At 42.5% G+C, this 22,552-nt stretch overlaps 1 protein-coding gene across 1 annotated transcript in view; it reads right to left on the bottom strand.

Annotated features, from left to right (window-relative positions):
* Pik3r1 (phosphoinositide-3-kinase regulatory subunit 1) overlaps positions 1–22,552 on the bottom strand; it is an 87,023-nt gene that overhangs the window by 19,905 nt on the left and 44,566 nt on the right. Inside the window, exons 3-7 of the mRNA XM_052743372.1 lie at positions 9,141–9,233; positions 8,377–8,451; positions 2,295–2,426; positions 1,299–1,500; positions 1,004–1,083 (exon numbers count right to left, since the gene is read on the bottom strand). Of these exons, the coding sequence (XP_052599332.1) occupies positions 1,004–1,083; positions 1,299–1,500; positions 2,295–2,426; positions 8,377–8,451; positions 9,141–9,233 (582 nt within the window). The remainder of the gene's footprint in view (positions 1–1,003; positions 1,084–1,298; positions 1,501–2,294; positions 2,427–8,376; positions 8,452–9,140; positions 9,234–22,552) is intronic.

A 22,552-nucleotide genomic window follows, 5' to 3' on the forward strand; every position in this document is an offset into this window, starting at 1 on the left:
ATAGTAGAAACAGGGTGCTTCAGTTTAAAAGGCTGGGCAGAAAGGATGCAAGCAAAACTTCCTCTTGGCCCTGCACCTACACTCACCTACTAAGGGCTGATTAGTCATCGAAATGACCAGCCTTGTGTGCTAACTGCTACTTGATCACAGGCTGTCTGGACTCTCTAAATGAAAAGCTGCTGTTCTAGGGGAGTCCTCTACACTCTGCCCTGTTAAACGGTTCGAAGACCACCTGCTTTCAAAGAGGCCTCTGGCTTGCTCTAACAAGTTCAGTGAACACTGCTTCCATATTGTCAGTGTTATTGAGAGTGTCTGTTTGGACAGACGTTTAGCGGCATGGTCACTTCCAAAATACACACTCCAAAATACTTTAAATTATATAGTAATTATAAATCCCCCCGCTTTATAAGCATTAGAAAAACCAAAAAAGAAGTCAACAGGTAAAACAAACTCCATAAATTTATTCAGCAGACTGAAGCCTAAGAGGTGTCGGGTCCAGGGAGCTCTCCCAGTGCTCATCTAAGGCAAAAAGGTAGAGGCAGGAAGGAGGCTTGAGGTCAAGGCCAACCCCTGCTACAAAGCGAGTTCAAGGCCAGTGTGAACTACATGGTGAGACCTTGTATTGAGCTAGTAAAAAAAAAAAATTAAAAAAAAAAGGCTAAAACCAAAATAGCTTAAACTCTGCAAGAGCTGACATCTGACTGTACCACATAGACTACCACTGTTATTTTTCTGTGAACCATAAATTAACATAATACTATGGGTTACAACTGTACCAGAAACCTGCATTAATTCAAAGGAAATAGAAACCACTGTTTCTATCTATATGGGCCTCTTTCTGTAGCTAAGGAAGAGAGAACAAAATGGTTCAAGCATTGGCTCAATGGTATCTACTACACACAAACTTACTCTGTTTCTTGTATTTTTTTTTTTTTTTAACTTGCAGAAGTACAAAGAAAAGGCCCCAAAAGCTAAGTGAATGTCGAACGTCACAAAGCCTTACCTGGTGCTGGCTGTCGTTCATTCCATTCAGTTGAGATTAAAATCTCTATCACTTTTATGAGGTGTTCAGTATTATCAGAGCTGCAATAAAGAGGGTTTTGTGAGAACTAGAGTTCCTAAAAACAGTACTGTCTCCATCCATTCATCATTCTACTGAGGGGTGTAAAGCAAGTCCACATAAAATGTGCATCTGTGACCCAGTATCTTTAGATAACCCTTAAATAACCATTAGGGCCACTCATCACACCCTTCTCCATACCCCCTACCCCCAAATCTCCTTTTCATGTTTCACTTACCTGGATGCTGGGAATCTGAAAAGCACAGGGCTGAAAATTTCAGAGAGGACTCTTGCATTCAGAAGATTTTTGCTGGAGGCTTGAGAGAGCTTGAAGAAATGCTTAAGTAAATACTGAAGCGTAAGCCAATACTGATGAGGTATATTAGGCGACCTAATGAGCTTCTTCAACAGCTGGATGTAGTCTTCAGAGCTTTGTACTTCTACAAGTTATGGAAAAAAAAAATACAGGAAACTGAGTAAGGCGATGTAAAGGTGCCAGTGAGCCAATGCTTGAACCATTTCTTGTCTCTGCTTTAGCTACACGAGGAGGCCCATAGAGAAATCTTCAGGAGAGGTACTGAGGACATTCGTCCTTCTTATTAAGAAATGCATTGTGAGAAAGTAAAGATCTCCAGCCAAATGAAATGCAAGACATTCTTCTTGTAAAAAAACCACAATGTTCAGGGTGTGCTCTCAGAAGCCTGGCCTCCATCAAGCAGCACCAAGCATGATTGGCTACTTCCTCAGAGCATCAGATAAGTATCACAGGTTAAACTTTGAAGGTCACGAACCACAATTTCCTGTCCCCAAAGCACTGAACGGAGGAGCCTCGGCTGCTGATGCTGAGTGCTCCACCCTCAATACATTTTGTTCTGGGTGTACAGGGAAGAGGGCAAGAATATTTCTCACCATGCATTCTGGTCCTGGGTCTCTGAGTCTGAGGCCAGTGCTTGAATAATCATGACCTTCACATCTGCAGTGATCTTTGCAGATAGTGATCAGAAGTTAATTAGCCAGTTCAACACATGGGCAGGCTTCTAAGCAAACAGGAATCCAAGTCCCTTCTATGCCTGGTTGCTGTGCAGCTAAGGAGGGAATCGGGGTGGTGGCAAAGCACTGGGGGACAGCTTAGAATTTTCTCAATGCCTTCTACTTATACCCAGCACTTCACAGAGTGACAAGCATATCTACATGTCAGTATCTGCTCAGAGAGGTCTGAAAAAATAAAACCAACCTTGGGCCAAAGACATCATTTCATTGTAAACAGCTACTGGAATGACAGGATTTGGTAAGTCCAAGAGATAGCGTTTGAAAGCATCTGCTAAAACTTGTACATCAATCATTTCCAAGTCCACTGAGGCGGCATCTATGAGAGAAATAATTTAAGAAATATTTCAGGCATTCATACTTCTGTTGGGCCAATTTTCCAAATGTGGGACTTAAAAAAAGATACAGGGAAGGAAGCAATGTGAGGAAAATCGAAGCCATGGCGTGGTGGCGGCTGTTCCTCATAGGGCTAGTTCCTGAATTTGGGACAGAATGGCTTTTCTTTGTGTAGCTCTGTCTCATGTACTAGAAGCATTCAGCATGCCCAGCCTTTTGCTATTGGGCTAGCACCATATTCCTTAGGGCAACAAGAAATAATGCCACTGTTATTGATAAGTTAGTGCCCTCTCCAGTACCTGTGTTGAAACTCAAAGCCCCAATGCTCTATACAGAAACACTGTGTGGAGATGGATCCTGCAAGAGGTGATTAGGTTAAACAAGGCTGTCAGAGTGGGCCCTAAGTCCGATATAAGAAAAGATAAAGTCACAGAGACACCAGGACTCCATGAACAAATGAAAGGCCATGTGAAGACACACTGAGAGGCAGCTGTTGGAAAGCCAAGAGAGGCCTCAAAGAAAGCAGACAGGTCTATACCTTCATTGTCTTGGATGTCCAGCCTCTACGGCTGTGTGAGAAATAAATTTTATTCAGTTTTGGGGAGTAGTTCTGCCCAGACTGAGAAGGGTCTGACATATATATAGCCAATGTTTCCTCGTACCACAATAGGAAGATGAGAAATGAAAATTCCAGGTTTTCTCAAATCTGAACTGGTAAATGCTACATAAAATTCAACCTTAACAGAATGCTCAACTAAATATCAAGATACTACAGCATTTTAGCAATCAATTTCAAGATTGCCTGTAGAATAATCTAAACAGTTCCAGAAAGCTTTTCCTAATGCTGTCATTATCTAACCTGTGAGCATCCAACTAGCTCAGAACAAAGAGAAGGGGAACGAATTTCTCTGATAAATCCATCAGCTAAAAAGGAGGTCAAGCCATTTAGTAAAGGGGTAACGGTAATCTAAAGCACTTTTCTGCACACATAAGGTGTATGTAGCTCAGTCCTTGGGATAGGAAAGGAAATGAGGTCCAATAGAAATCAAGGGCACCAAGAGCAAGAATGGCCGAGGGCATCCATAAAAGACAGCCATTTGGCAGCTGGAAGGAGCGTGAGGAGACTTATCTAGGGAGGGTGTGCTCAGAAGGTGGACTGACGTTACATGTTGTTTACTGTCTCCAGTTATGGCACTGAGGGTTCTTCTGTGAAGGAGATATAAGGAGCAAGATAATATAAAGAAATTACACAACTCAGTGCATGGCTGGATCAGGCAATGTCTAGGAGATGAGAAAACACCAGAGTCATGTTACAATGATTCTAGAAGGAAAGGCCAGTACTTAGGCTATCCCTGAAAGATGGATACTGTAAGTAAGCTCTTTAAACTTTTCCCCAATCAATTAAAAAAAAAAACAAATGAAAACCTTTGCCTATTCATGATCTCTTTGTAGCCAAGAAATTTTTATATGACCCAAAATATGGAAAATAGGCACACAAAGCAAATACTTACTGAAATTATAGATCAGTTTATTTTAAAAGTATTCTTAAGTACACATATAATTTTACCATTGATTAAAGGTGAAGGCTAATTTGCCTACTAATGAGTGATTTCCTTGTTTATTCTTCCACAGAATGAAATCTTAGTTTAGTATTTGATACTGTGAGATACACAGCACCTTCAGTGGTAATCAATATTATTATTTAAAAATTGTGAATAGGGGCATGCTGCTTTGCATAAATACATGATATAAAATGACAGAATTACGTCAAGAGTCATTCCAAAACTTTCTGGAAATTCTGTTCTAACCTCATCCAAAATTTCTGTAACTTTTTTTTTTTAATGAAACTCAAATCAAAAACAACAGTTTTCACAATCAAACATTTTTATACAATCCAATCCAAAGATATTCTAATATGTGTGCATGCATACATGTATGCATGTGGTATATATATGTGTGTGTGTGTATGTGTGCGTAAATGCATGCCAATATCCTAAAGATACAAAAGCTGAGAGGGATAATAGGAAAATTCATGTCAAAGTCATCCATAATTCAATTGTAGTGTTTCTATGAAGCAGGAAACTTTTTAAAGTAATTCATACCATACAACGGTGTTGAACCTGAGCTGGCGGGGGGGGGGGGGGGGGGGGGGGGGGGGGGGGGGGGGGGGGGGGGGGGGGGGGCGGGGGGCGCATGGCATAGACAGCATACACAGCGCAAGGTGTGAAGGTTTTATGTTCAGAACGACTGACACAGTGAAAGTGAAGGAGGGCTCATGGGTAAATGCTGCCAAAAATGTCTTAGGCTATTCCATGTTTGGTTTTGACTTAAAGTTTGGTTCAGAAACCTTTCATTGTTCCAAATTCTTCCTGACCACCACATGCAGGCACTCGACCCTTTATGGGAAATGACCCACACACTGAGAAGCTGTGGTAAATCGAGGCTGAGACTAAGGTACAAAAATTCTTCGGACACATCACTACATTAAGCAAAACTTGTTCCACCAAGTAGCCAGATGTAAGTGATCATCACATCCCACTTTTACCCTCTCAGAAAATCAGTCTGGTATACACTACACATAAGACAGGAAAGGGGAAAAAACTATAGAAGTTGAAGGATAAGGTGGCAAAACGCTGTGCCACTTAAATATCCTAAAGAGCTAACCAGACACACAGCACTTTATAATAAGTGTGCAAGGCCATACTAGGCCTTTGCATAAAGGGTCTAGCCTGAAACTAAGTAATTGTTAGTGAAATTATATAGTGTCAGTTAAGACTACAGAACTCCAAAAATATTCCAAGTTTCTGGCCCCTCTAGACAATGCCCTTGTGTGCTTCATTTCATCTCTTGGCCTTGAAAAAATCACTGAATTTCTCATCCTGAAAAAGTATGCTTCACCATTCGTTGATGATGTCTGTAGACTTCGAGGGTCACATGTCCCTTTTTTGGGCATAATCCCCTTGGTGCACCTACAAGGGCCGATGAGCAATTCCTTCAGCAGGAGACTTGGCAAGCAGTCTGGCAATTCTGTATCTCACATCATACTTGGGGAGCCTCGAGGACAGAGTGTGCCTCTCCCCTGCTCTTCCTGCCTTCTTCAGCAGCCAACGTAAGGCAAACGGCAGGTATCTAAGGGCTGGAGCCCTTAGGCTGGTGCTCATTTCAGAGACCTTCTTAAGAACCCAGGGAGGGTGGGCCACTCAAGTCTTGACAGTGTTTGAATTAAATCACATCATGCAGGCCTTGGGATAAACTCACCACATGTCAAAGTCCACAGGAGTTGATGATGAGGTATACTTGGTTTTATTACTTTTTTTGTGTGTGATGTGACTTTCCATGTGCCCTGGGGTTTCTGACTTGTGCAATACAAGATTCCTCTTCTGAATTAACACTACCCTGGCAGCTCTTAGCTACCCACAGCTGTCTTTAGTGAAAAGAGCTAGTATTCTCTTCATTTCACTTTTCACTGCATTACCAATGTGTAACCAGTTCCTTCAATACTTCACGACTCCAGTTCCCTGGGAAGCCCCACCCCCAACCCCCAGCCAGCCACCAGCTGATCTCTATCTGGTTCAGTGGTTCCTAGGGCACGTGGGTAGAGTAGGCTGCAACTGGCACTATTTGGAGACATTCTTGACTGTCGTGACTTGGGGGGTGAATGCTACTGGCACCTCGTGGGTAGGGGATGTGGCAAAAATACTCTGCAGTGAACATGACAGTCTTCCACTTCTTCATCAGCAGAACACATCAAGAGCGCCAGGTTGAGAAAGCCCAATTCAGGTTATGAGAAACCAAAAGGCGTCAGGAGAAAATTTGGACCATTAAAATTCAAGTAAGACACACACATACACACATACACACACACACACACACACACACACACACACACACACACACACACACACGGCAATTTGTTTTAGGGTAAAATGAAGGAGGTGGGGAGGGCAGGGACAATCAGAATAATCTGGGTATAAACCACAGCCTTGCTGCCCTCCCACAAATCATGTTAAATGAATTTGCTTAAGTTGGGCTTTCCTTGCTGGAGAGGAAGAGTCACTAACACTTCAGGTTAACATGAGATGCTGTCAAGGGACATAGTGGGTATTAAGAGAAGTGGGCTGCTTGTCCCGCCTGTCTGGCATCGCAAATTTACAAGGTTATTTAAAAGCCAGCATTTTCTTTGTCAGGTGAAACTGAAACTTTCTCTGGGATATTATAATAACTTGATGTATTGAAAAGTCTACAACCTGGAGACACTTTTTGCAAATGCACTCTTAATGTGTGTTCTTTTGTGGCTATGAAAATGTGCCAGTTTTCTATGTGTGGGTTTTGATGGCAGTGGGGAAGGAAAGCTGCCCATCAAAATATATTATTGACGTGAGTGAATCTTGGTGGTTTACGCCATCTCATGAGGGGTGTGAAAAAAAAAAAAACAACAAACTTTTTTCCAATGCTAACCTGGATCCTTTTGTATTGGTCACATTAAAAACCTTAACTACAGTTTTTCATAATTTCATCAGTTTCTGATGTCTTCACGTTTCCTGTGACTTTTAGCATGTGTTCAATTTTACTTTTTTTTTCCTTGTAACCAACACATGTAACTCTATTTCAGTTGGCAAAGAACAAAACTCAGTGTTTCCTTCACACCCTGGTAAGGTTGGTGGAAACGTAGAAAACAGAAAAGCCTCTCACTCTTGACTTTTCTGCCAGTTAGCTTCTAACGACCCCGTTGGTAGAAGCATGGGGCACATCCGCACAGAGGTATGTTGCCCTGTGTGTGCTTGGCTGAGCTCAAGAGACACAGGAACTGGAGTTGAGACATTTGGTTGGGTTTGCTTCAAGTGAAATCACTTACTGATAAACATCTAGTCTCGTCTTTTCTCTAAGAAACGTCTTTTGTAGAAATTCCCTAAATTGCCTAATCCTGAATTTACTTCCCACTTCAAACGGTTACTTTGTGAGGGTCAGATGGGCATTCCTGTGCAAGCATACTTCTGAAGGAGCCTTGTCCAGAACAAGAAGAATAGCATGTACAACTCTTTCATTTAAATATCCAAATTCAGGCAAATGATATGAGGTAGAAACGCACAAAAACAAAAAAGGAAGAAAGAATACTATAAATGAATGAAGGATTTGAAAAATTCTAGAAGTTGGTATGAGAAGATTGCTTGCTGGGATGCGTTTACTACTTTTCCCTGGAAAAGGAAAGAGGAAGCCATTTAAAGTGACCATTTGGCAGAATAAGTTAGTGTCTCTTAAGTAATGGTGCGCTGGAGCTGGCTGGTGCTGGTTCAGAAGACTAAATGTTCTCAGTTTTTCCCAACTCCACATTCAATGACATCATGTTAGCATGAAGTCAACCACAGTGGGGATATTTACATCACAGCGGGGCTAACACTCTAACCCAGTACTTTTCCTCTGCAGAGAGTGCAGTTAGCGTCACGCTACCGAATAAAGCTCCCAGGGTCATGATGTTACGCGATGGACATATGGCATGAAGACGTAAGCAGTTGAGCAAGGAAGAAGGCCAGCAAGCCAGGTGGGCGGGGAAGAGAGACAGAAGGAGTAGGAAGACACCAGGAGATATTTGTCAAATGACTTAGAATCTTCTCAGCTGACTCAAGTGAATGAGATGTGACCAATGGCAAGGCTAAGGAACATGACCGAGGTATAGTATCCGATGAATGCCAAGAAATGGTTTCTGAAATTCCTGCAGAACCCAGGGGCTCATGTGTGTGGAAAAGGTTGAGAGCTCACACTCCCACCTTCACTCCGGAGCCACACAGCCAAGGCGTGCACTGCTAACTCAATGGGTCAGAGGAAACACTGTGATTTGAGGACTCTTTTGAGACTTACAGTGTTGTGGGGGTCGGGCGGGGGTGGGCCGTCAGAAACAGAAAGGTGAGCTCTATCCTTGTTTATGGGACACTCACCACAATCAAGAAGCTGTCGTAGTTCTGCAGGGTTGCTGGAGCTCTGTGTTCTGTAGAGAGTCGAACATTCCAGTCCTAGGACACAAAACAGACCATGTATGCAAAACACAGTTCTCCGGAGAACCTGCGAGCCTGCTGCCAGAGGGACATTCCAATTTCCATCCAGTACCTACTCTAGATGTGTACTAAATATTCTTGGAAGCCAATCCCAACAATTAATTTTATCTGCTATGTCAATAGTTTTTGGCAAATCCAGTGGGCCATTAAAAAGCAGGTTACTCAGATTTATTAAATTATGAAGAATTGAACAGCTCCCACATGGTAACTACACGTTAGTCTAGAACAGTGGTTCTCAACCTGTGGGTTGTAACTCCTTTGGGTTTGAACGACCCCTTCACAGGGGGTCGCCTTAGACCATCAGAAAACACAGATGTTCACATCACGATTCAAAAAAGTAGCAAAATACAGTTAAGAAGTAGCACCAAAAATAATTTTATGGTTGGGGGGGGGTCACCACAACATGAGGAACTGTATTCAAGGGTCACAGTGTTAGGCAGGTTGAGAACTACTGGTCTAGAGTTAGAAATTATCAGCCAGGGTTCCTCCCCTAGTACAGAGACCCACACAGCTAGCATGGTTAGAACAGCCTCATTGACAGCAGTTAGTAAGACAGTCACACATTGAATGGCGTAGAGATGCATATCAGTTTTAATAGCCATGAATTGAAGGTCTCAAACACTAACTCCCTCTAGAAGTCTGGTTACCTTTCTTCTCAATGGCTTCTAGGAGCTTGATAAGGAGAGGTGGGGCAACATCAGGAGGGGCGAACTGCTCAGCCAGATCGGGAAGGGTCAAAGCTGAAAAAAAGAAATTCCCGACATTGGGTTTCATGGGCAGCAGTCAAATGCATTCGACCACAATGAAGAATATTTAAATACAAGTCATTCAATTACTCTCATCCATAGCAAACTCAGAGTGGAGCTAAAGGGATTCCTTACACCACACTACACATTATTGGGGCCTCAGGACATACCTGTTGTTTTTCTCCAGAACACTCTCCCAATGCCCACCAAGAATCCCAGAATCCCCTGACAACAGGCCTTGGATGGTCTTTCCTCGGGGACTTCTTTCCTAGGACAGACTGTCCTGCCTTAGGGCACCTCAGAGTGCAGGCTGGGTTAGGTAGAGGGGCTCCAGGCTAGACTGGAGCTTGGATGTTCAGGGAGCATCGAGAGATGCTTCCGGGTACAGCTCCCTTCATTCCCATGTCCTGGGCACATTGCTATTTAAGAGTGCAATCTAGGGGAGCTCTCCAAACATCTGAAAGAACTGTTGTTCAGGTAGGCGGGACTAGATAAAATCTTATGAGATAGTGTGCTATCCTGATACGTAACTGAAGAGCTGAACTCCTAGCAGTTGGGCATTCTTTTGTACCCTTGCACTGAGTTCTGTCAATGCCCAGGCATCAATGCAAGGCAACACCAATGACCACCGGCCACCTCACAACAAACTAAGCCCCTGTGTAATTGTTATCAAAACTTTTGCTTGCATATGTCTGCGTGCGTGCGTGTGCGCGCGCGCGCGCGTGTGTGTGTGTGTGTGTGTGTGTGTGTGTGTGTGTGTGTGTGTGTGTGTGTGGGAAATGAGACACTTAAAAAAGTTTTTAAGGTTTATTTCATATTATGTATGAGTGTTTTGCTGACATATATGTATATGTATATGTATATGTATATGTATATGTATCACTTGTGTGCCTGGAACTTGTAAAGGAAAGAAAACCCTGGAACTGGAGTTATAGATGTTTGTGAATTACTATGTGGGTTTAGGAACTAAACCTGGATCCTCTGTAAGAGCAACACGTGCTCTTAACCACTGAACTACCTCTCTAGCCCCAAGAAATATGATACTTTAATAAACTGTGTTTTCATATGTTATGAGTACATTTTACCAGTTGTAATGATACAAAAATATCTAATAGAATGACAGTCACAAGTTACTTGCTCTGATATTAGATTGATAACCATATTTTTCACTCAAAAAAGGAAAAAAAAAAAAAAAACTGAAGTAAAAGTATTTTTCAAAACTGTGCCAGAAGAGGGAGCTAAATATTTCACCTCAAATTTCTCACACTCCAAAATACAGCGTTGCGAATCTTAATGAAAATATCTTCAGGAGTAGCTCATCTGTCAATAATCCAATAATTTCAGGTGTTTATGATTCATAGCCTGCATCTTATCTAGGACAGTTTCATATAATCCACTAAATGGCCATAATTAGGTTTCAGTGAGGTTTCAGTGGTATAATTATAATAAGATGTATATGATATTAAAAAATTCTAATTAAACCCATTGTAAGTACCAAGAATCAACACAGAATAGTAACAGATTTATAACATAAAAGCAGTGCTATTAAATGACCTCAAAGGGCTAAGTATGACTTGGGAAGTCATTTTGCAAACTCCTAAGACCCCTACAGGTCCCACTGTGTCCTGTTGGAATCCCATGCCATGGGATTTGTCACTCAACTATACTGACCACAACAGCCACCCAGAATGAAAGAAGAACTAAATTCTAGAGGAAACCCCTATCACAACACTGTCCAATGACACTCTCTGTGATGAGAGAAACAGTTGGACGGCTTGCTTTACAATACAATGACTACTGGGAACTTAAAATGGAGCCACTGCAAAATTTAGCAGCTGATTTTTTTTAAAGTTTAATTAACAGATGTGGCCTGAAATAGTTAAATGCAGGAGGTGACCACAGCATTTAAGACGGCAATCTGAGAACCTGAGCAAAGGCAAATTCTGATAATGAAATGAAAAGTTTCTGAGTCATTTTCTGCTACACAGACCCCAGAATGAAGACATCTTTGTCCAAGATAAGGCATCCCTGATTGCACTCCATAACCTACAAATCTCTCCATTTGGCTTCCTGGGAGACTCTGCCTCATGACACCACCATCTCATAGCTTTTTGACATAATAAAGGTAGAGTAGCTATCCATTAACTTTCTAGAAGGCTCCTATGCAGAAGGCTGATGAGATGAAGGACTTCATTCCTAGAACCAAGATATCTAAGAATAGGGGTAGTAATCTGTTTTGAGTTAGTAGTAAGTTTGATTTTGTAGGTGATTTCTATGAAAAACCCAGCAATGAAATCAGTCAATTTTAAATGTCAAGATGTGAAACATTTTTGAAAAGTGCTTACAATATACATGTATTTATTAAAGGTTTATAACCATTTTAACTAAAAGCACTGTAAAATTAAAAAAAAAAAAGCTGATATGGAAGTATAGGCCTGTAATCCATCATGTGGGAGGCTACAACAGGAAGATCATAAGCTAAAAGATAGCCCAGGCTACCCAGCAGGACACTGGCTAGAAGAGAAATGCAAACACCACATACACACACACACACACACACACATACACACATACACACACACGCACACACACACCCTACCAGCAGCAGCGGCGGCAAAGGGCACACCATTTCATTTCCTTTGATAAACTATAAACCACTTCCCTTGGCTCTCATGTTTCAGCTCATAACAGTATCCTCTCCCACAAATACCTTCCCTCCCCCACTGAACAAAATGAAGGTCATCCTGTCCATGTACGTACGTACTAGAAGGGAAACGGAAGGTAGAAAAGTGGTGTAAAGAAATGCTATCAAGCAGGACTCAGTACTGTGTTTTCCTGCTAAGGAACCCCAGCACAGCCCCAAACCCAAAAGCCCACGGCTAAGTAGTAATTACCCAAGTATGAATACCCACACTGCACTCATGCAACTAACTTGTTAAATCATTCCCCTTTCATTCACATATAACACAAGTATTTTTTATGATTAAAAAAAAAAAAACAACACCCACTGGCACTGAGATCAGAATTGCTTAATAAAGTTTATCTCTTTCCAAAATCTTATCAGCAGGATCACTTCAGCAGGCAAATATGAAAACTAAATTAAATGATAATTAAAAATTTCACGTAATTGTGATTGAAATATGCACCCAGCAGTTGCTAGTTCGGCAAGGGCTACCCGTAGAGGTGTTTCCATCCCTCTCTCTACTACAGCTGAAAAAGAAAGAAAAAAGAAAAAAAGAGTCGAACTGTCTTGTTTTCCTTTGTCTTTCCTATATTTCCTTGGCAAAGACGTTTTTGTTTGTCTTTGGTTATCCTGAGCTACAAAGTGCCTTTTGTTTCACTCATTCTGATGTTTCTGAAAGCCACTGTGATGGCCATGGCCACCAAACATCTGCGGGAACACTGGCCTTTTCAAACCGCTGTACACATGTATAGGAAGTAGGAGTTCTCCGGTTTGCACTGTGTCCCGTGAATGTCTAGCTGATTTTTTTTTTTTAAAGACGGAAGAAGCTTTACTGTGCAAAGGCGTCAATCACCAAAGCTGATCGAGATTTTGCAATCGAAACTTTAAAAGGCAACATCTACAAGGTGAGACAATCAAAAGAACAACAATTCTAGGATTTCCTATTCCTTAGTATTAAGGTCTCTCACTCAATGCGCTTCCTCTCTGAAACATTCAGACACAGGTAATACGGCAAGTGCCTGTCGCCCGCTTTAGACAATGGGCTTATCACTAGAATTCTAAACAACATTCTAAAACAAATGTTATTTTCCTCAATAATCCGAAACCCAACTATTCTCGAATTCCATTCAATGCACTAGACCTATATATCTGTCGTTAGATTTCATCAGAGGAGATTCCAGCAGGAAGCAGCAATTACTGGGAATGACTAAGCTTGGTAAGTTGTTGATTAGTCCATGATGAATCATCAAATCATAGTCTGAAAAATCCTAATGGTACCAAAAGTTAGTTTTTAAAAAAACTACAGAACATATAGGTTGGGGCTAGCAAGCAAAACGCAAATTAGCAGCACGAACCTTTAAATTTTACATATAAATTCCATTTGATGTGATTTTTCTAGATATTCTTAACCTGAAAAGGAATGCACTTTGATTCGGAAACTCGACATAATGCATTGTCTCAGGTCTGCGGAACCACGTTCATTCTCAAGCATCTGGAAACATCTGTGGACTTCCTGGCACATCCAAGCCCAGTTTCTCACTTAGCCAAATCATTTTTCACTGGAAGCAGTCAAGGTTGTGCAAGGAAAAAGCAATGTGAAAACAGCCAAAAGGTCTGAAAGGGGAGAATCTAACCCATGTATAATTTCTAAGGAAAGGCAGACTCGGTCAGGGTCAGCCTGCCTTCCACACTCACAAGAACTCGGATGAACCAGGGAGCCCTAGGTCATAGAAGAAATTACTCATGCTTCAACGGAGGCTGCATTTTCTGTTTGCTCTCTCTGCAGGCCTTGGTGACAACCAATCACACAGAACAGAAGAGACTCTCTCCAAACTGAAGCCCTGCCCAAACTACTTACTCGGGCAAGCCTCAACACTCCTAGGCACCAGCGGTGTGTGGGAGATAGGAGCATTGTGTGCTCTAAATGGTGCCAACACCACTAAGTGCAAGATGAAACCAACACACAGCTGCACCTTTTGGAGGCATTCTCCATTAAAAAAAAAATTAAAAAGAAAGAAAAGAAAAAGACATTTTAAAGTTGGTGCCTGGCAGGACTGAGTGGAAAATTTAAGGAGAAACATCAAAACGGCAGAGACTGCCCAAGCCAAGGATTTCATTCCTAATGGGAGCAGCTTGGAAGTGTGTAAAAAACTGCTCGTTACCACTCAAAATGTAACTCGAAATACACAGGAAAGAAAGGATATATGCAAATGGGAACTGATATTAAATCAAGATGTTAAATTGTCTACTGACTTGCTGAATCCAAGCTTTATTTCTGTCTGAAACAATTTTCTCTTGTGACTTCAAAAGAAAAAAAAATAGTGGCCACAAATCAAAGCAACCCCAAGTCTTTCCTTAAACAAACTCTATAAGCACGTTCATACTATCTACCTGTAACAGCGAATACCTCGGACTTCAAACTTGCTAAGCTCTGTGAGCTGCAAACCACATCAAAAGCTGGTGTGCTCTTTGAGCAAGACAGTTAACACTAAAAAATAAAAACAAAGTAAAAAAAAGGTTCGTTGATTTTGGTACACACTGGTTTCATCAGTATTGCTGTTATGATGAAAAGCACAGAGACATGGGTTTCCATCCTTGTGGTACCACGTACCGACAGTAATCTTGGACAAGTTAATTAACTTGGACCTGAGTTTTTTCCTCTGTAAAATGGGAGTAATTTTATGAGTTAGTAATGATTAGTGAACAACATATCCTCAGTGGACACAGTACTCAGGGTATAGAAAGCACAATCGTTATTAATATTGGAATTATTCAAGAGATCTTTCCTATGATTAACAGATTTAAAAGGTTTTGTTTTTACGTGTATAAATGTTGGTCTGTCAGTCAATATATGCACCACTTGTGTGCCTGGTGCCAAAGGAGGCCAGAAGAGGGCATTGGATCCCCTGGAACTGGAGTTACTGATGGTTATAAGTTGCCATGTGGGTGCCAGGAACTGAATTCAGGTCCTCTGAAAGAGCAGACAATGTTCTTAACTCCTGAGCAATCTCTCCAGCCTCATTAATAGATTTTTAAATATTCATTCACGATGACAAAATTTAAGACCAGAACTATCTCTATATAATATTAAGACATTTTTCTTAGTACTTCTTAAAGGAGGGGAACATGTCTGACAGAGTAGATATTAACATTTTGCCTCTTGCTCTATAAATAATACTCAGTACCTTTAGAAGTCAACTCAAATATTATATTATTTTTAATTTATCATACTTTCTCCCAATAAGGGCCATAACACTAATCTGTCTGAATTCTTTGACTTCAGTTCTCTGAGTGTGAAGGAAAAACTAAGTTGGAACGATGGTGTAATAAATTATACTAAGCTTCCAGAAACAAGATGGGTTTTTCTTTGGAGGAGCGGGAAGATAAAAGTGCAGGCAATGAAAAATGGGAACTGATACGAAATGAAATCTTCAGGCATGGCCACATTGTTTTCAGAGGTAACTGCTAACATGGAATTTTTCAAAACTGCCCACAGATTTAAACTGAAGTCTGCAAGTCCTTGTAGCTAGCTACCCTGCACTTCTCAGTTCTTCCTAACTCCGTGTTCATCTCCCCTATCCCTTCAAGGGGAGAATGGGAGACTCCGCCCACTTACTTTTATTTCTACATAACAGACTGGCAGAAAGAAATGGCAGGCAAAGATCTTATGAAGAACAAGCAGGCACACAGCTCTGCCTCTGCTAAAGCCTTGAAGTGACTAGAAAGAATACTGAAGCCCACACAAGGTTACACTTAATCTCTGACCGGCAGGCTAATTAATTGTGATCCTTATCACCTAAATTGGAATCTGATGTAAAGATGACAACTCACAGTGCACAGCAAATTAAAATGCTGAGCAGGAGGTAAATAGGGAAGAAAGTGAACACACACACACACACACACACACACTTCCTACCCAGAAAATAAATTATAGTTGAATCCAAGGAATTCCAGAGGCCAGTGATTTATAAGGAAGTTGGTCTTTTGGTCCGTTGGCTTAGAAAGATGTCATTTGAAGCATGACTCAGATGTCCCATAAAGGAAAGAATGAGGAGATGGGGATGGGGAGGGAAAAAAAATAATCACATTTCATGCACATGGTGGGCACTTGGCTCTTTGTTGAATGAGTGAATGAAGGACTGTTAATGACACCAGTTAGGAGCCGTGTCCCCACACCATTTCACACACATGCTCTTATTTATTTTTCACAGCAGTTCAAAGATGTCTAGTCTTTATTCTTCTTGATTTAAAGGCAAGGAAACAGATGTAGAGAAATTAAGTCATTTGGTCAATGTCATAAACTCCTAAGTAGTGCACATGCGTTCCGCTTGGGCCTATTCTCTCTCCACTGGTCTCTGGCTAGGGAAAGAAACCCATGTTTCCCAAAATTTCCTTTCAAGGTTCCCAAATTTCAGTGGTAGCTGCACTTAAGAGCTGCATAAGACATGTGATACTCAATCCCATAAGGCAACATCCATAATATTTACTGGTGGGTTTAAGCACAGCCACCTTGACGGCAGCATCAGTGGGTTTATATCCTCCCCCAGCTAGACAGTAAATACGTTCTCCTCGGCTTTCATGCTATTGTGATGTACAGATAACCAGCACCGTGCACAGTGAAGCAATAGGAGCCCCCCTTGGCAGCAGATGGAGGAAGGGGCATAGAGCAGAACTAGATGACAGGGAGCTGACAGCAATGCTCATGTCTCTCCCACATAAATCTGATAATCAATTTCAGAGTCACACTTATAAAACACGTTACAAATGCTACAGTGAAGCCCGATCATAAGAAAAAAGCCCCAAAGGTGATTTAGAGGAAATGGATGGGACAGAAAGTTATCACAGTGACAGCAGAGGCCAGAAAGACATCTGATCTAGGCTAGCAACCACTGACCACGCAGAAGCAGGTGCTGGCAGGCCAAGGGAGGGCAGAGCTTGAGAAGGAAAAACTGCCAAAGAGGCAGAGTGGTCCAGCTGAACAGTACTGAGAGTTTTAAGAAAGCCTGGATGGAAATTAGAGGCAAAAAGGAACCCTCAAATCCCACCCTAGGAACCCCAGGGAGCCAGGCCTTTTCTCTGACATTTACATACTGAAAAATATACTGGAAACTTGAATTGGTCAGCGAATGCCTGGCTATGTTCCACCTAGACCCTACAATTAATATTTTGCCAAAAATGTTATAAATATTTTTGGTGCATCTCAAGGTAAGAGGCACAAATTAGTTGTCATGGACTGTATCATGTTCCCCATTAATTCATAGGTTGAAACCCTCTGAGGTACCAACACACCCCCCCAAAGTGATGATACTCAGAGACAGTCTCTGGAAGGTTATTGAGTTTAGAGGTCATGGGGGTAGGTCCTTCACGATGAGATTTGTGCTCTCATCATCCTTTCCAGGGGAGGATGGATGCATGGAAGGAGGCCATGTCCAAGCCAGGAAGAGGCTCCTAGACTAGGTCTTCACCCAGTTACCAGACCTTACTAAAGTTCTATGATAATGTGAGCTCATGTATCAGCAACCATACATAAAGTGAAAAAAAAAAAGTCCCTCTGTCTAGGAAAAGTCAGTCAAAATACAAACTCTTTAAGTATTTAGTAAACATCTCTGTGTGTCAGGATGCTTCTGACAGTGATTTACGGGAGTGCTGTCCAAGCCTTCACGCGCATACCGACAATTCTTAAGTATGTGTGGCGGAGGGCCTGGGATTCTGCATTTCCCACAAGCTTGCAGATGATACCCATGCTGCAAGATCTCAGACCACACTTTCAAGGAGCAAGAATTGAGGATGAGTGTACCAACTGTAGAGAGAAAAGCATGCTAAGAGCTAGACGCTCTGGTTTCTGATACCGATAACTCTTGCCTACATGCACTTCTTCATAGGTTGGTGTTACAATGGATCTCGGTGACAAAGGACCTCAACTTGTGAGGAAGGATGACATGAGTCACAACCTGACTGAGGTCCCAAGGTAAGTTCCAGCCAAGGAAAAGACTCCTTAGATTTGGTATGTGGTTTGGAGAGCAGGCAGAGAGAAATGGGGCATTGGAGAAGCAGTGGAGGCCAGTCACCACTGCTACCAATGGCTTCCAAGTATTAAACAGTTAGTGTGAGAAACTGCTTGACACTTTCTCCATGGGAATCTGAAGAGCCTTAGGAGGTCCTATAATTGCCCCCATTTTATAGATGAGGAAAGTAAGATTTTTTAAAAAAAATGAAGCGATTGGCCCAAAGTCACTACAACAGGAAATGGCAAACGGACTTGACTGAATCCAGCTTGCTTTCTTGGGAGGTCCACTTTGTGCATTCTGGAGGTTACACAGCCAAGGGCAGAGGGTGCAAAGAGCCCTGCAAGAGATTGATGCAAATGACCCTAGCAACATTCACAGGCCTTGGTGACAAGGAGCATGTTTGTTCAAACTGGGCTTGGGGTGGTGGGCTGGCTCTCACCACTGCTCCTGCTTTATCAGGTTTGAGACTTTGCCAGCCCACTCAGCCAGGCTAAATATTTTCAGGACAGCATTTATTAAATATTTTTCTCATAAGGCTAAACTAAGCACATTCTTCCTCAAGAATGTCATTGGGTTTATTCAGCTAAAAATAACTGGCCAACTTATCATATTTGGCAAAATATGAAGGACTCTTTGTGAATCATCAGGTGGAGGAGAGGTCCAGTAAATAATATAATACCAGGGTCTGAAAAGATGGCTCAGTGTTTAAGAGCATTGGCTGCTCTTCCAGAGGACTCGGGTTCAATTCCCAGTACCCACATGATAGTCCATTATGACTATAACTCCAGTTCCAGCAGACCCAATGTCTTCTTTTGGCCTCTGAAGGCAGTATATGCCTGTGGTACACAGACATGCAGGCAGGCAAAACACTCATCCATGTAAAACAGATAATAAAAATGAAATAATAATATAGTGACTAGGCTATCAGAAGGGGAAGAGCAAGAGAAAGATGGGTTGTGTGTGGAATGGGCAAGAAAGATGAAAGACTCAAATACTGAATGGAAAATTCTCTATAAAATGGGAGAAATACATGAGAAAACAAGCTTGTAAGTCAGACTTCTTCATTAACAGAACCTTTTAAAAAAATCACAGGTAGAAAACTGTGCTATTTCCATATAATAAAGGCAAACAATCTTGAGATAAAAGTAAACACAACCTTAATAGCATGAAGGCTACGCTTTGAAAGAAATGAAACAATATGCCTTTACCACCTCTGTTCCAGGCCATTAATTCTGGAGGGGCTAATACATTTTCCCATTTCAAAAGATGCCATCAAATAAATGAACAAAAATGTATCCACCTCTTCACTAAAGAAGCGGACGGACTTAGCTTGGTTATGGTGTTAAGAATGTTAAATGAGGGGCTGGAGAGATGGCTCAGAGGTTAAGAGCACTGACTGCTCTTCCAGAGGTCCTGAGTTCAACTCCCAGCAACCACATGGTGGCTCACAACCATCTGTAATGAGATCTGGCGCCCTCCTCTGGCATGCGGGAATACATGCTGTATACATAATAAATAAATAAATCTTTAAAAAAGAAAGAAAGAAAGAAAGAGAATGTTAAATGAGCAGGATGAAGCAGAGGATGGAGTGTATCAACACATCCTCTTCAAAACACCTCCATTTGGAATTAGTACTAAGTTACGGGGAGTTATTTTTGTCAGGCTAATCTTTTTTTTTTTTTCTTCTTAACTGCACTACCAGGAAGCACTGCAGCTAGAATTGTAGCAAAATATTAAGTATATATTGATTACATCTGACCTTGTTCCACCAGAGATTCTCAGAATAAGCCAACTAACGGGGAGGGGACATTTGAGGAGTGTGCACGTTGTAATAACTGCTTAAAAGTCCACAGGGGGTGAAGTGGTCAAGTCGATACAGAGGAGCTAACTGCGAGAAGAGAAGAAGTAAAAGAAGCCCGACTCCGGGTACGAGGTAACCAGTCCGGCGTTTTAATCAACACCTTGGCTCTTAGTGGAAACACGGTGTCCTGCAGACAGGACACAGCTGAAACTTCCTGGCTGCAAGTGGGAACGGTGGGGAAATGTTGATTTTCTATAAATGGAAATACCTGGGATGTTGTTAATGAAAAAGTACCCATGACTCAGTCTGGTGGCCAGGCATTGGGGCAGGCACTGCTTTCACTGTGGGGTGCTCTTTTCTGCCGTTAGCATCTCAGAGAAGACCCTTTCCATGCCGCCCCCCTCCCACACACACATACCCCGCCCTCCTCCCTACAGCCACCACTTCTGTGTTGGGCTGAACAGGAAGTGGCAGTGCCCGCACCATGGGAAGGAGTTTTGTACATTTTGTTCTATGAGATTAGCCTCGGTAACTTTATGAATTATGAGCTGTCAACTCCTTTTTCAACTGCTATAGAATAGGCTTCTTAGAAATTGTAGCTATAAATAAAACAACAGATGTTTTCAATTGGCTCCAAGAGCGCTTCGGCAACTTTATTAAAGGAGAGAAGTTAAAAGAAATCGCCCCACGACTGCATTAGGGCTCCGCCTGTTGGTCGCTTTTGTAACAGCCTTCTAAAGACAAATATTTTCATTCACAAATTATTGTTTGAGGCCACTTACAAACTGTTAGACTCTAACAAAGAAACCAGGAAGGGGTTAAAAAACAAACCAAAAAAACAGCTGTACCCTCTCTGTGGCTTCTATTTATGTATGTAAGTATGTATGTATGTATATGTATGTATGTATATGTATGTATGTATATATATGAATGTATGTATGTATGCATGCATGCATGCTTAGGTCCTTTTCTGGGCACAATTTCATTACATCCTGGAAAAAAAATTCCAAAAAGATAAGAAGTGAAGGATGTATTTGATGTTTCCTGGTTTCTCTATGGGCAATGAGAGTCAGGTAACTCTGGACCAAACATTCAGTATCTCTGAGCCACATTCATGCAGCTGAGTGAAATGACCGAGGATTAATATGATCATCTGTATTCAACGGCTTCTAGTTCTTAAATTCTAGGATTTGGAGAGGAAACAACATAGCTAAATACAAAATAATTAAATTTGTATTTTCCATGTCCATGAATCACTTTAAAAAGTAACTCTGTGTGTTCTCAGTCGCTGCTGTGCTACTGAAACTCTGGCGACAATGGGAGGTGCCCGGAGCACAGCTGGCGTCAGCACCCCGTCCAGGTTACTTCAGATGTGTGTGCGCACCGCACATGAGGAAGCGGGAGAGTGGTAACCAGTTCCTGACACATCATCTCGTTACAATGCCCTGTCATTCTGAACCCAGGGTACGGGGCTCAAAGGGGTGTCTGCGAACTAGGTACACATTTCCGCTTTGGCAAAGTGAGCAGTCCACACAAAGGGACTGAAGGATTCTGGCGGCTTCCTACCCGGACCTCGTGGAAGACAGCAGGCCAGTGTGTAAGTGGTGACTGCTCCAAATCAGACCTCGACGACAGTGGAGCTTGTGCTTGTGCTGACTCGTGGGGAGGGAAGAACGGGGAACTGAGAAGAGCAAAAAGCCAGCCAGGGAGGGAAGACGGAGCAGTCTCTGACCTGGAAACCACACTGCGCACTCGGGGTACCTCCTGGAGGGGGTGACAGCAGCCTGGAAAAGTCCATCAGTCTCATCTGGCGCTTGGGAAAGGGACTCAGAGAGATCGGGTGTGGGCACCAAGGGCCCCTGATGGTACAGCGGAGGTCACGGCTCCAAGAGCGCTTCTCTTTCCATAGGACCTTTTTCTCTTTCTCTCGCCCTCCCTCTTCCACACTTGAGTTATTTCTCAAAGTCATCTCTTTCGATGCCTTTGGATTTCCGACCAATGCATGTCCAGCAGCACTGCTGGGCTCTGAGAGAAAGGAGTAGAGGAGGGCAAACTGCCTATGAACTAGTCAGTGACGGTAGGTAGAGGTGGGTGACCCCGAGGAACCTACCCTGCCCCCCAGGCCCTAGGGCTTTCTCTAAGTTTATGTGTCCCCCAGAGGAAACTTGCCGTGCAGTTATTGAATTCTTCAGAAAAACCGTACCGTCTTTAAAATGTGGTCATGGAAAATAATCCCAAGCCACACAAGATGAGAAACAATCCACTGAGCCCAGAGCAACTGAGCTGTGGGGACGACAAATGACAAGAGCCCATGGCCAGCACTGTGATGCCTTTAACATGTGCTGTGTTCTGCACTACTGGGCTTGGGCAGCTTTAACTGAAATTCCTGACTGCAGTCGTCCACCACCCTGTGAGGAGAGCTCTATAATCCCCGTATTTATGAGGAGGGGGGAGACGGCTGACTCACTGAGTTCAGTCTCACACAACTGAACCAGTCAGAGCCAACATTCAATTCAAGGGACTCCCCGTGTACCGAGCGCCTTCAAAAAAGGGACAGGCCGGAGCCAGACGGCAAGGTTAGACAGGGTTCTGTGGGCAAAAACTGACTTGGGAAGGTGAGAACGCCTCCCTGATTGGTCTGGCTCCCTACGGAACACATTCTTCTTTTCCTGAGAGTTCACACAGCGCACAGCATGTCTGACTGTTGGCTACCCAATGGGAACAGGCCCCATCATGGTGACATTCACCTCTCCTCACTCCTGAAAATCACAACATGACAACAGCTTGTGGGCACAGTTCTGTCCTTTCCCAACTGACCACT

This window comes from Peromyscus californicus, unplaced genomic scaffold (assembly GCF_007827085.1).
Source record: "Peromyscus californicus insignis strain IS unplaced genomic scaffold, ASM782708v3 Scaffold_18__1_contigs__length_77618521, whole genome shotgun sequence".
NCBI lineage: Eukaryota > Metazoa > Chordata > Mammalia > Rodentia > Cricetidae > Peromyscus > Peromyscus californicus.